This window comes from Crinia signifera, chromosome 9, assembly GCF_055691185.1.
Source record: "Crinia signifera chromosome 9, ASM5569118v1, whole genome shotgun sequence".
In the NCBI taxonomy this organism is placed as follows: Eukaryota; Metazoa; Chordata; class Amphibia; order Anura; family Myobatrachidae; genus Crinia; species Crinia signifera.
Window position 1 is genome coordinate 73308290 of NC_139225.1, and position 12482 is coordinate 73320771.

The 12482-nt window shown below is 43.0% G+C and overlaps 1 protein-coding gene across 1 annotated transcript; it reads left to right on the forward strand.

The window, feature by feature from the left end:
* Positions 1–484: 484 nt before the first annotated feature.
* LOC146036876 (cis-aconitate decarboxylase-like) lies at positions 485–12170 on the forward strand. Its single transcript, XM_083160730.1, has 6 exons — positions 485–511; positions 8098–8152; positions 8444–8631; positions 9616–9720; positions 9807–10012; positions 11211–12170. Exons 1-6 carry the CDS (start codon positions 485–487, stop codon positions 12130–12132), a joined length of 1503 nt encoding a protein of 500 aa, XP_083016856.1. The 3' UTR covers positions 12133–12170.
* Positions 12171–12482: the final 312 nt, after the last annotated feature.

Here is a 12482-nt window from a genome sequence, read left to right on the forward strand (position 1 = left end):
GTTCAGTAATACAACTCAGGTGCATGCAAGGAAGGGGTTAATACTGAGTAAGTAAAAGAAGACATAGTTCCCCCAGCTCACTGAGTGGTATTAGTAACCAATCTCGAACACTACATGATAATAGAATTCAGAGATATTGGTTACATATACCTGCGCAGGTGTATGATATGACCCCAAGCCACGTCAAGGCTTCTCTGTATATTGGGGGTCCCTAGCGCTATATCAGTACAAGATACAGTACAAGTATTAAAACTATGACACAGATTCATAGTCACATTAAAGAATAATTTACTATAAAAAGATTCTCAAATGTTGTGTTTGACTGTTAACTGTCAGACTTTCTCGGCTCCTGATTGGCCGCCAGGCGGCCAATAGAAATCATTCTGAGTAGAGGCGGGGAAATTTGAATATCTCTGCGTCTCAGTCTCCAGTATCCGAGCGGAGCGGGTACCAGCAGCCGGGAGCAGCGCGTCTTGAACAGAAGATGCCGGGAAGGTCGCCAGAGGACAAGGTGAGTAGGATTTCCTTCCACAGGTACCCCCTTTGGATTACAACGGATCCTGGACCCTGGACTCTTCAGCCCTGGAGCCCCGGACCCGGACAAGCCCCGGAACCAAGGCCCCGGAAGCCAACCACCGGACCGGACCCAGGGACCTACCGACGGGTTTAAGATAGGTAAGTATCAGTGTGTTTGTGTAATGTATGTATTAAACTTTTATCTTTCTGGCTTGTCAGTGTGTTTATTTAACTATTTCTTGTACTGTGGAACTACAAGACCGAGCGGGCCCTTTAATGCCCCGCATGCTGGGACTTGTGGTTCTCCAAGTCCCAGCATGCGGGGGAGGCTTGCTGGGACTCATAGTTCCACGGTATAGGACAATAGTTTTTACACCATTTTATCAGCCCGGTGGCCACCGCACAGGGCCACCGGGGACAGCATCAGGCTTCAGCCTGGTCAGGTAAGTTCTGGAGGGGGGGACCCCTTTATTGGGGGGGTCCCCACTCCCCCAGGACCCCTGGCCAGGCTGACCGGTCAGGGGGTTAATGCTTTGGCCGCGGGAACTTATATAATAAGTGTCCCCGGCTGTGGCATTACCCTGCTGGCTGGTTGTGCCTGGGGCTGGTTCTTAAAATACGGGGGACCCCTAGTCATGTTGTCCCCCATATTCTGGAGCCTGGGGCTGGTTGTTAAAAGTCGGGGAATCCCTATTTGTCGGGTTGCCTGATTTTTAATTACCGGCCCCGGCTCTTTCAGCCTGGTGCTGGTTACAGCTGTGGGGGGGGGACCCCACGCCGATTTATTTATTTATTTATTTTTATTTCTATTTTTTTTTTACACTAAAGCCTGCACGGATCTGACTGATCCGTGCAGACTGCCTGTAGGAATTCGTATTAGCGGCCGTATATACGGCCAGCTAATACGAATGAATACGACATCGGAGGGTTACAAAGCAGTCGTATTTGACTGCTTTATAAATCCCCCTCCGGAACACGACTTTGCATACGAGGTATGCAGTTGTATTCATTCGTAGCAAGAATACGAATACAATTGTTTGTATTTGTATTCTTAGTAAATTTCCCCCTTCATGTCTTCTAACTTCCAGTTTATGTACATATTCATTTTAGGTATAATAGCCCACTCCGTAATGCACACAATAAGTAAGTAGAAATGCCATGAAGTGAGGATGGGTGGGGTACATTTATTGTGTGTACACTGGCAGCATGGGCAAATGAGCGGGACCACGCATCATGGGTGTGTGGCCATGCATATCAAGAGTGTGTCAAGAGTCACATGGGCCCTTATTCTGATCGGTGCGGCCAGAGCCGATTATGCGGCCAGGACCGTGCGTGCGAAACCCCGCCTTCCATACGGAACGCCAACTCCGTCCGTATGCGGTAAGAAGCTGGCCGAACGGACCGCACGTGTATTTTTCACGGAATACGCCTCCTCCATCTAAGGGAACCTCCCCCATCATTCGATGGTCGCAGACCATCGAATGCAGGACCGAGTGCACCACCAGCACCCGCAACCTCAGACCACACGGGCATTTTTCCGTGCAAAAGCAGGGATCTGGGCGGGCAGCTGACATCCGGCGATGTCATATGTCCGCCCCCTACACGTGCGTCACGGCCGCATTACCATACGTACGCCCAGCGTTTTCATGGGAACTCCCATGAAACGCGGGGCGTATGCATATGGTAATGAGCCCAAATAGCCCTTCACGCCCCTCTCCACCCCCTGTTCGGAGTGTTCACATATCATGCAGGATTTGGCCGTACGCCCCGCTCGCACATGCGCAGAGACGCCTCTGCACATGCGCAGACACAAAACATCGGCGGCCCGAACGCACGCGGATATATCCGCACCGATCAGAATAAGGGCCATGGTTAAGTAGCACACCGCTATGTTAGCATGCTGGCACAGCAGAGCATAGGAAGGCAGATCTGCTTGGCCAGTCCTTCAGGCATCAGGACCAGTAAGGACAGCAGCAAGTCAGAGAGAGAGGGAGCACATGAATAGTAGGGAGATTAACCATTACTATGTTTGACGTATATTGCTCTGTCATCTCCTACCTGCTCCACAATGTTCCATCACCTGGGAGGTGTCGACAGACGGGTGAAAGTGTATGCTTATGCAATTCTCAAAAGTTTTGTAAGGTGAAATGTTTTTAATTTAATGGACCCTTATAGGCTTTTAACCCCTTCGGTGCTAAGGCCGGAAATTTCTCGGGTTGAGCTTTGCGAGAAATTTCCGTACATGCCACCGTAAAGAAAGGGTGCGCCATTGGTGCCTCCATCAGTGAATCACTGGCGCTCCACATCCTCCTGTCAATGATCCTCCCCCCATTGCTGATCCTCCACGTCACCGCCCTTGGGGAGGGTCAGGACATCTCAGGGAGGTTCAGCCGCGCTCGACTGTTCGTGTGTTGTCCAAACACAGGAATGCCCGAACAGACAAATGGTTGAGCATCTGAACACCTGAGCACTCTCATGCCCCCCCCAAGTGGCCCCAAACTTCTCCATGCGGCCGCAAACAGCAGAACCCAGCAGCAGCAGCCCCAGGAAAGCAGGGGCTGCTGCAGAGGCAGCGGCTGCTCCTTCTGTGGTGGAGCGCGGCCCGAGTAAGAGACCCGGCCTGAGTAAAAAGTACCTGCCCCGCCTCTCACACTGAATACAACACAATAAACAGACCCCCTTAAGTAGATGCTTTACCCTTTGAGTGGTGGGTTTTCCTGGGGCTGGACAAACCTACCAGGGCAGATTTCACACAAAAAATTAAAAAAAGTGAAAAGACCCATGTAATTTACATGCAATCTGAGGGTTTATTATTATTATTTTTTATTGAGTTCTGAACTGACAAAAGACTCAAGCCAGGACTCATTTCCACTTGGAACCACCAGTGATTCAACTTGGAACCCCTAAGGTCAGTGTGTTTGTATTTCAGGAAATCAGAACAAATCTCTCGCATTTCGTTTCTGAAAACGCATTAGCGAAAAATATTTGGACCTTGCTACAAGAGTTCTGCTCCATTTATCTGCTAATATTCATCCACAGCACCATTGTCCGGGACCTTTGTGGCTGGTACGAGCCCTGCTAATGAATACAAGCCAGAGAACAATATGCTCGTAAGTAGTACTACCAGCAAACATCAACTGCCAGCCTTGGCACGGCACCAGAGCGATTCCATCTCACGGCCCGGCCACTGTGACATCGGGTGCAGCGGTGCTCTGAAAGCGGATCCCTGCACTCGTCTGGGGCTTTCTGGGCACAAAACCATAATATCTCCATTTCAATCACCTGGCTCCCTGCTGCAACATATACTGCCTTGATGGAGGACTACCACATCCATCGGAGGTGTATTTTCACCATGCTTACCTGTTGGTAACATGTATACCACTTTATTAATTACTTCTATTCACGTAAACAACATCATCTATAGCGGAATATTGGGACTTTATGAGCAGAATTTGTACCTGTCCTCCCTACACCTTTAAATTGATATTTAATTACATGAAATATAGTTTATTCATGTCTTTATTTTTTGTATATATGTCTTTGTCCTGCTTTATTGAGATTTTACCTAATTGTCTATTTTTCAATTTTTCCAAGAGATAAAGATTCTCTTTGATATTAATTTGTGTGTCTTGAATTATTTCTTGCCAGTCAGCAATTGTATTATTAAGATTAATTTAAGCGCAGAGTAATTACATTTTGTATACATTTGTTCATACTGTCTCTGGATTTTCCCAGTATTATACATCAGCTCTTTAGCTTCTATCTATTAATAGGATTAACGATGCAATTACAGTAGTTCCGCTTTCCCTCCCTAGTGACTGTTTACTGAAAACTATACCCTTAGGTCTTTCTTCATTCACTGGTTGCCAGGAATCTATGTCTAGAAAGCATGTGTTACCTTTGTGACTTCTCTGTCAGTGTGCTGTTATTGCAGTGGGCTTTCCTATACTTTCCCTCTAGAGGCCGGGGCCCAGGACAGCTGTACCCCTGGCACCCCCCCTGTCGGCGGCCCTGGACGCTCCGACAGGGGGGATCCCGACAGTCAGTATCCAGATGTCAGTTTCCCAACTGCTGGTGCTCCGACAGGGGGGATCCAGACTCACAGGGGGTCTCCCTTGTGGGGTCTGCTTCTTTGCGCTCGCCCCCCTGTTGGAGCACCCGCAGTAGGGATTCCGACATCGGGACACTGACCGTCGGGATCCCCCCGTTGGAGCTCCGTACCACACCCCTGTGTACACCTGCTATTAACCTGCTATTATACCGTAGCACTTTTTCCAAGATAATTTCTTTATAGCCTTCTATAAATGTTATGGCTTCTGCCTAGTCAACTTCCACTATAACACATCACATATACTCATACCTCCCAAGTGTCCCAGGGGGGAAGGGGGGTGGTGTGTAGCTGGGAGTGCATCCTGTCACCCAGTGAGGTAAATAGATGCAGTGCACATGCACCTTACCAGCATTGCTGAAAACACTGATGATCTTTTCTTTTATTCAGTGATGCAAACTGGACCTTTACAATAGCTGAGTGGTTTCTCGTTGTATATCTAGAAGCATTTACATACAGTCATGTTTTTGGTGGTGCTAATGAGTGTAGACAGTCTCCATAAAGTCACTTACAGTAATTACAGCTATTGCTGGACTGGACATGACATCATGATACTGTGTCAGCTTTGCCCCATGGCCAGAATTTAATACAAAAGAAAAGAAGGAATTTTCTGTGTTCATCTAGTTAAAATCTTCAGGGATTCCTGGCGCTGACACCTTTCTGCATGATCTTCAAGTTATCAGGAAGGCAGGATATATATATATATATATATATATATATATATATATATATATATATATATACAGCGCCACAGGCGGGGAGGGGGTGGGCGCCCCGGTGCTCTAACACTTACCCTCTCCAGGGGGGCCACGCCGCCAGGTCCAGTAAGGTGGCGCATGGCGCCGTGACCTTCGCGGGGGGCTTGCTATGCACGGCCGCGACTCTCCCCAGGGAGGGGAGAGGATGGGTCCAGCGCTGTGATGCGGGTGATGCGGCGCGGACAAGTTCCAAACTGCCGCCCTCCAGCGGCCAGCACCCTAGGCAAAGAGCTAGACGATGAGCGTCTTACAATTATATTTTCACACGGCAACAAAATCTTTGCTAGGTGTGCACAACCACTCGCACGGCGTACATATGAATTTACATGATGGGAATTAACTATAGCTACCTGATTGCTGGCCGTAGAACATTCGCCATGCAATCAGGACTGAATTACCCCCAATATATCAGGAAATATTATCAGCAATTAGAAACACCTGTGGCTAAACTAAGCCGATGTCTAAATGAAAATAAGTAAGAAATGACATTATAAAATATAAAATATATTTGAAAGTGGCAATTAGAGTTTGTTCGAATTTTCTGTCTTAAGGTGCCCATACACTAGAACGATTTTTTGGCCAATTTGCCAATTTCCAATAAATCGACCGATATATCATCCGATGTTTACCGATAATTTCGGTCCGATGCGCGCACCCATGGATCTTTTGCTAAATCTTCTGATCTTACGTGCTGCATGAAAGATCAGAAGATTTAACAAAAGATCCATAGGAACGCACACGGGATCTTAAGAAAAATCTTTGGTAAATATGTGCGCTTCTCTGAAATCTTTTGTCCGGGACAGGCAAAAGATTTGAAGGCTAATTTATGCAAACATCTTACGATCTTTCTAGTGTGTGGGCACCTTAACAGTTTACTTTTCTATGTTTTGAATTTGATTTATACAGTGAAAAGTTGTCAGGTTTTGTTATTATTAACCTTTCAGTTCTGACTAGGAAGATAAAAAACATAAAGATAGATCAACATTGTTACAGTATCATATCATCACTTTATATGACATAGAAACTAATTGCTAATAAAATGCCTTAGGTATTAGTCCCCTAGTTATGACTTGTTAATAGTGGCATCCTGGGAAGTTTCTTCTCTTTACAGTACTTCCTGGAACAGTTCCCAGCACTATAGCTGCACCTGTTTCCCAGGTGTAATCTGTTTGTGTAACGCCCATACACAGCACCATGATATAAGGATACATAGATTTGGATGTGCACATACTGTAGACATCCCCTCAACCAACATAGAATTAGCCATCAGAAGAAGCAGTTCACATTATAAAACAAACCTTAATTCAAGATGCTTTCTACAGCTGCTAAAGTAAGTACTCTTTCAATGGAAATGTAGATATTTTACGCATTTTGGAAAAATATTATACAATATAAGATACATTATTCCATATTTCAATTTGATCAAATATACTAAAAACCTTTTGTAAATAGACCTACACTACTAACCAACTAGAAGATAATTGTAATGTCACCATTATTTTGTATGTTAATATTATTGTATTTATATCGTATGGTTTATTATTGTATCTATAGTATGTGTCATATAAAAATATTACATTTGCTTATATAAAATATTTACATGTATACCAAACTTCCCAATATGACCCAATGCCGTATACAGTATTCTGTTACCAATTACAGTAGGCTGTGGGCCATCACTGGTGTAACAACAGCTGCTTAGCATTGGTTAGTTAAGTTTGAACAATGCATAAACTTGCATAAAGGTGTTTGTGGGTGCGTAAGCTGTAGCAAGTGCTGTAAACAAGGCTAGGAACAGATATGTCACTGGAACCACTGAACATAGGAAGGCATTGAAAGTAGAAAAGCATTTGTAATAGGGATTCCTTGTATATAAAATAAATAAAATAAGAGAAAATGCTATTTTAAGGGGGTAAATACTGAAGCTTGGTGAGAGAAAAAATGTGCCTTCTGCCTTACATGTTATGAGACGTGTTTAAAAAATGACAGTTAAGGTCTAATTGGTTAGTACTTTATATGTAACAATTTTATCTCTCTACAATCTCTAATAAATACTCTCCGTAAAAAAAAACCAGTAAAAATATATAAGATAATTACACAAAATCTATTATAGTTTATAATGTTGCCAAGGAGATGTGTAATACCTAATGTAAAGATACTGTACAAAGCTTCAAATATCTATATAAATAACATGGAAAAAAACGTCAACTTAGAATAGAATAGAATAGAATCACTTTTATTGGCCATGTGTGCTTGCGCACACTAGGAACTTTTTGTGGATTACAGTGCAGCATCAAGCAGGGATGAAAATATATATATATATATATATATATATATATATATCTTAGTTATAATAGCTATATTATTACCTATTACCTATACCTATATTATTATTCATATGATTCATTATGCTGCAAACTACAGCATTTTGCCTAATGAGTACTAATTGTACAATTAGAACTAATTGCTTAAATGTTCATGTTGGATGTAACAAGCAGCACAACATAATAAAGTGTCATAAGACATGGTTACAGTGACCAGGATAAGAGTGTGCATTGATAAAATAGAGCTCTCTGTGGATTTCACAGCACATAGAGTACATTAAAGTATATTATATTCACATAGTATTTAAACTACAGATGTTACCATCACAAGGCATATATGCTACAATATATAACGAATATATATTCAATAATTTTTTTTTATCATTCTTAGAACACAAAGAGCCTTCATCAACTATCAAGGCAAATTCACAAGTTGTCAGAGAAAGGTAAATATCTTCACTATCCACTTCATTATCATTATTATTTTGAAATTAAATTGGTGAATGCAATCATGTTATCAATACAATATTTGTAACATATTTATGGTGCCAATGAGACATTAACCTGTGAGCTGTTACCCTAGTGTATAATTAGTAAAAAGTTCTAGTATTTAATAAAACAGGGTAAATACTATTTTGAAAGTTTCATAAGATTAAAAATGGCCCCATTTGAATTGAAAAAAGAAATGTAAATCAGGAAAGTTAGAAGAAATGTTAATGTGCTGTGTCTCTTATCAGTGGCTGTGGGAAACCAGTTAGATGAATCCGTCACCAACACTTTTGCCTCATTCATCCATGAGATCCGTCCGGATCACCTGTCTGCTATTGTGCGGCACAGAAGCAAGCGCATGATCCTGGACAGCATTGGGGTCGGACTGGTCGGCAGCACAACTCATGTCTTCAATATCGTGGTGAAATACTGCCAGGTAATACATGGGGATGATCTGTGATAGTGTATGTCATCATTTGAGTTATGAGGATATGGTTACAGAACTATGGACTGAAAGATAAAAACTCTAATCTGAATACTGTATGAAAGTATAATGTAATAAGTAATGGATTAAATAGATATGTAAATTGAATATTGTACACAATTATTAACCCTTATATGAGAGGGTCGGGAGAAAATTAGAAAGATTAATCAAATTGAGAAATAAATTCTATAACTGGTGATCACCTACATGTCACTAACGGGGTTATTCTAGTTCACTGTTTCTGACAAATTCCTTCTTAGATGGACAAAACCATGTGCACTGCAGGGGGGCAGATGTAAAATGTGCAGAGAGAATTAGATTTGACTGAGATATTTTGTTTCTGTGCAGGGTAAATACTGACTGCTTTATTTTTACACTGCAATATAGATCTCATTTTGAAATAAAACCCCACCCAAATCTAATTCTCTCTGCACAAGTAACATCTGCCCCCTGCAGTGCACATAGGTTTGTCCATCTAAGAAGGATTTTGTCAGAAAGAGTGAACTAGAATAAGGCCTTAAGTTACAGTGAAAATATCATAAGAATATTCGTACAGTCAGAAGGGAGAGCTCCCTAAGATACAATGTCATCCGTTCATATGGACAATCTGCAAATGCTATTATAAAACAACTACACCGTTACTGGATTCCATTGTGGTGAGAGATAAATACAATATAGTATATTATTTAGTATAATAGAATATATATATGTGAAATATCACTCAGTGAGCGTTTAACTGTTACGTTGGTGCGATCCTTATGCAAGGTCACCATACCCCAAAATGTAGGAGAACGCTGCCTCAAATTATAGTTATACAATAATTCAGAAACACTAAGGTCGGCAAGTTTGTAAACCATAAGACCCGAATCTATTCTTCTTATACAAGCTTTTAACAAATGTTTTAAAGATTAACATCATATTGTTTTCTTGTTTCAGGACCTGTATTCTTCAACATCTGGAAATTCTGCCCTTTGTTCTGTCTATGGGCAAAAAGGTTTAAAGCTCTCCCCAACCCTGGCTGCGTATGCCAATGGAGTAGCTGTAAGTAGCCTTTACTATAAATAAGAGTAATACCGTAATGATTCTAAAGCTGCACAGTGAATCTAATCGTCTCACATTCACCTTAGGCTCACTCCATGGACTTTGATGACACGTGGCACCCTGCCACACACCCTTCTGGTGCCGTGCTTCCTGCCATCCTGGCACTGTCACAGATACTTGCACAAGGCAGAAAGATCAGTGGTGAGGAACTGCTGACAGCTTTCAATGTGGGGATTGAAATACAAGGAAGACTTATGGGTTTCTCCAGCGAAGCAAAGAGCATTCCCAAAAAGTGAGTAGTTAGTCCCATTTGTTGATGAAATATTCAACAAATGACTTATGTTTGTGTGTGTCTGTGTTTGTGTGTGTGCATGTATATACATCCGGATGAAGGAAGTGGGGGATGCGAACAATCGACGTACAAACACTGACATTACCAGGGTTCTTGCAAGTCTACTTAACTGTCCTCCAACCCTCCCTCCCCACATCTTATCCTAAGCCTCCCTCCTGCAGCCTATAGATGGGAACACAGTGGGTGATACATCATTAACGATAAGCACAATAATGGCTTACCCCCAATGTCGTTAATGATGTATGCTCAATGTCATCAGAAAATGCATGTGCAGAACATGGGGTGGGTGACATCCTTGACCGAAAACGGTCAGTGTGTTGGCACTATATGATTCTCCTTTGGCACCACCAATATAGTTAACTATAACGGAGGGCGCGGTGTGTGCCCAGCTTAACACTTCCCGGTAGTGCCTACCCTAACCCCCATACCATGTCACCTGAATCTAAATCCCTGCCCCACATCCTACACCTAGTCTCCCCTTCTAAGTGCCTAACTTTATCATCCCGGTGGATAGGTTGGCAGAAGTCATAATATCGGTGCTGGAATCCCGACTGTTGCCATCCCGAACATACGTATGTGGGAGGGTTAGCTTTAGGCCAGGAGGTTGGAGGAATAGGGTACCTAGGGTAACATACCTCGTAACTGTCCCGATTTACGCTGGAATGCCCTGTTTTTTTGGGACGGCCCCGTGTGCTCTGCGGTGAATAGAAACTGTGCAAATGCATCTATTCCCTATTGCATACATCATCTATTCCCGGATACAGAGTGGCTGGGGGCATGGCCAGGGCCTCACAGAGCAGGCCATGTCCCCACATCGACCAAAATGGGGGCATGGCCTCGCACAGGATCTGACTACCTGTCCTTCACATGTTGGGAGGTATGGGGTGAGGCTACCTGAGGGAAGGTTAGGATTAGGCTGCCGGGAGGGAGGGTTTATATATAACCAATAATGGGAAAAACAGGCATTGTGCTAAAGAAAATGATATTTTAGCTGGATATGGAACTATACGGCATGATCATCTTATTAACAAATACTGTAAATGTTTTTATTTTACCAGTAAATGTTGTTATTATTATACCAGATAACGTGTATATGTTTTTGTCATACAAATTAATAACGTATATTTCCTCAATACAGATTTCATCCACCATCCGTGGTTGGCACCATGGGAAGTGCAGCAGCATCAGCAAAACTTCTCTCATTGGACAAAGATCAATGCACTCATGCCCTGGCAATAGCAGCCTCACTCGCTGGTGCTCCTATGGCAAATGCTGCCACCCTGGCCAAGCCCCTGCATATTGGCAATGCCACAAGGTTAGGTCTGGAAGCTGCTATCCTGGCTGCTAAGGGAATGGAGGCCAATACTCTCATACTGGATGATGTGCCCGGCTGCGCTGGGTTTAGTGCATTTTATGGCGATTACCAGCCTAAGCCATTATCTCCACCAGGTAATCAGTATGAATTTCTCCTTGAGAAGCAAGACATTGCATTCAAGTCCTTTCCTGCACATCTAGGAATGCACTGGATCGCTGATGCTGCCGTCTCAGTTAGGAATAGATTTGTCCAACAATATGGCTCATTTGACCCATCCGCTATTCAGTCTATAGTTCTTAGAGTCCCAGTATCCAAATACATTAACAGGCCCTATCCAGACTCAGAGCACCAGGCCCGCCACTCTTTCCAGTTCAATGCCTGCACCGCACTCCTGGATGGGGAAGTGAATGTCCGTTCCTTCCATGAAGACACCATGTTTCGTAAAGAACTCCAGAATCTCCTGAGCAAAGTGGTGGTGGAACATCCTCAAGATAATGAAGCCAACTTTGACAAGATGTATGCAGAGGTGGCTCTGCTGCTAAAAAATGGGGATCTGGTGACCGCGAAATGTGACACTTTTTATGGACATTGGAGAAAACCGCTGAGCAGAGAATCACTGCTGAAGAAATTCTCCTCCAATGCCAGACATGTCCTGCAGGAAGACCAGGTGCAAGGTGTAATACAGATAGTAGACAATCTAGAGAGTGTCAGAGACAGCTCCCTACTGCCATTGCTACTTCAGTAACTCATATAAGATTTACTCTTTCTCTGTTTACAGCAATTCTAAAGCCGGACTTTAGGATGGTATTTATTAATTAATGTATTAGTATTTATATCTATTTTTCTTGTTGGATTTATGAAACATTAAACTGTTAAAATAGCTACAATGTGTAACACACCTGTCAAAAACTGAAAATAGTTATATAATGAAATTGCATCTTTGTTGCTTTGCTACATCTGTGAAGGCTGGCATCATCACCCCACATCTCTGATTTATAGCAGACCAATGTGTCTGGTGAGGTTATAGCAACTTAGCTAGGCAACGTATTACTAGGTCCACAGATGCCACATCTTCTTGGCATATTAATGGGAGTG

What these genes read in the sequence shown, in the direction of transcription:
- LOC146036876 (XM_083160730.1), top strand. Translation starts at nt 485, where the DNA reads ATGCCGGGAAGGTCGCCAGAGGACAAG. An exon ending in GAAGGTCGCCAGAGGACAAG is followed by an intron (nt 512 to 8,097) that starts GTGAGTAGGATT and finishes TATCATTCTTAG; the next exon opens with AACACAAAGAGCCTTCATCA. An exon ending in CGTATGCCAATGGAGTAGCT is followed by an intron (nt 9,721 to 9,806) that starts GTAAGTAGCCTT and finishes CATTCACCTTAG; the next exon opens with GCTCACTCCATGGACTTTGA.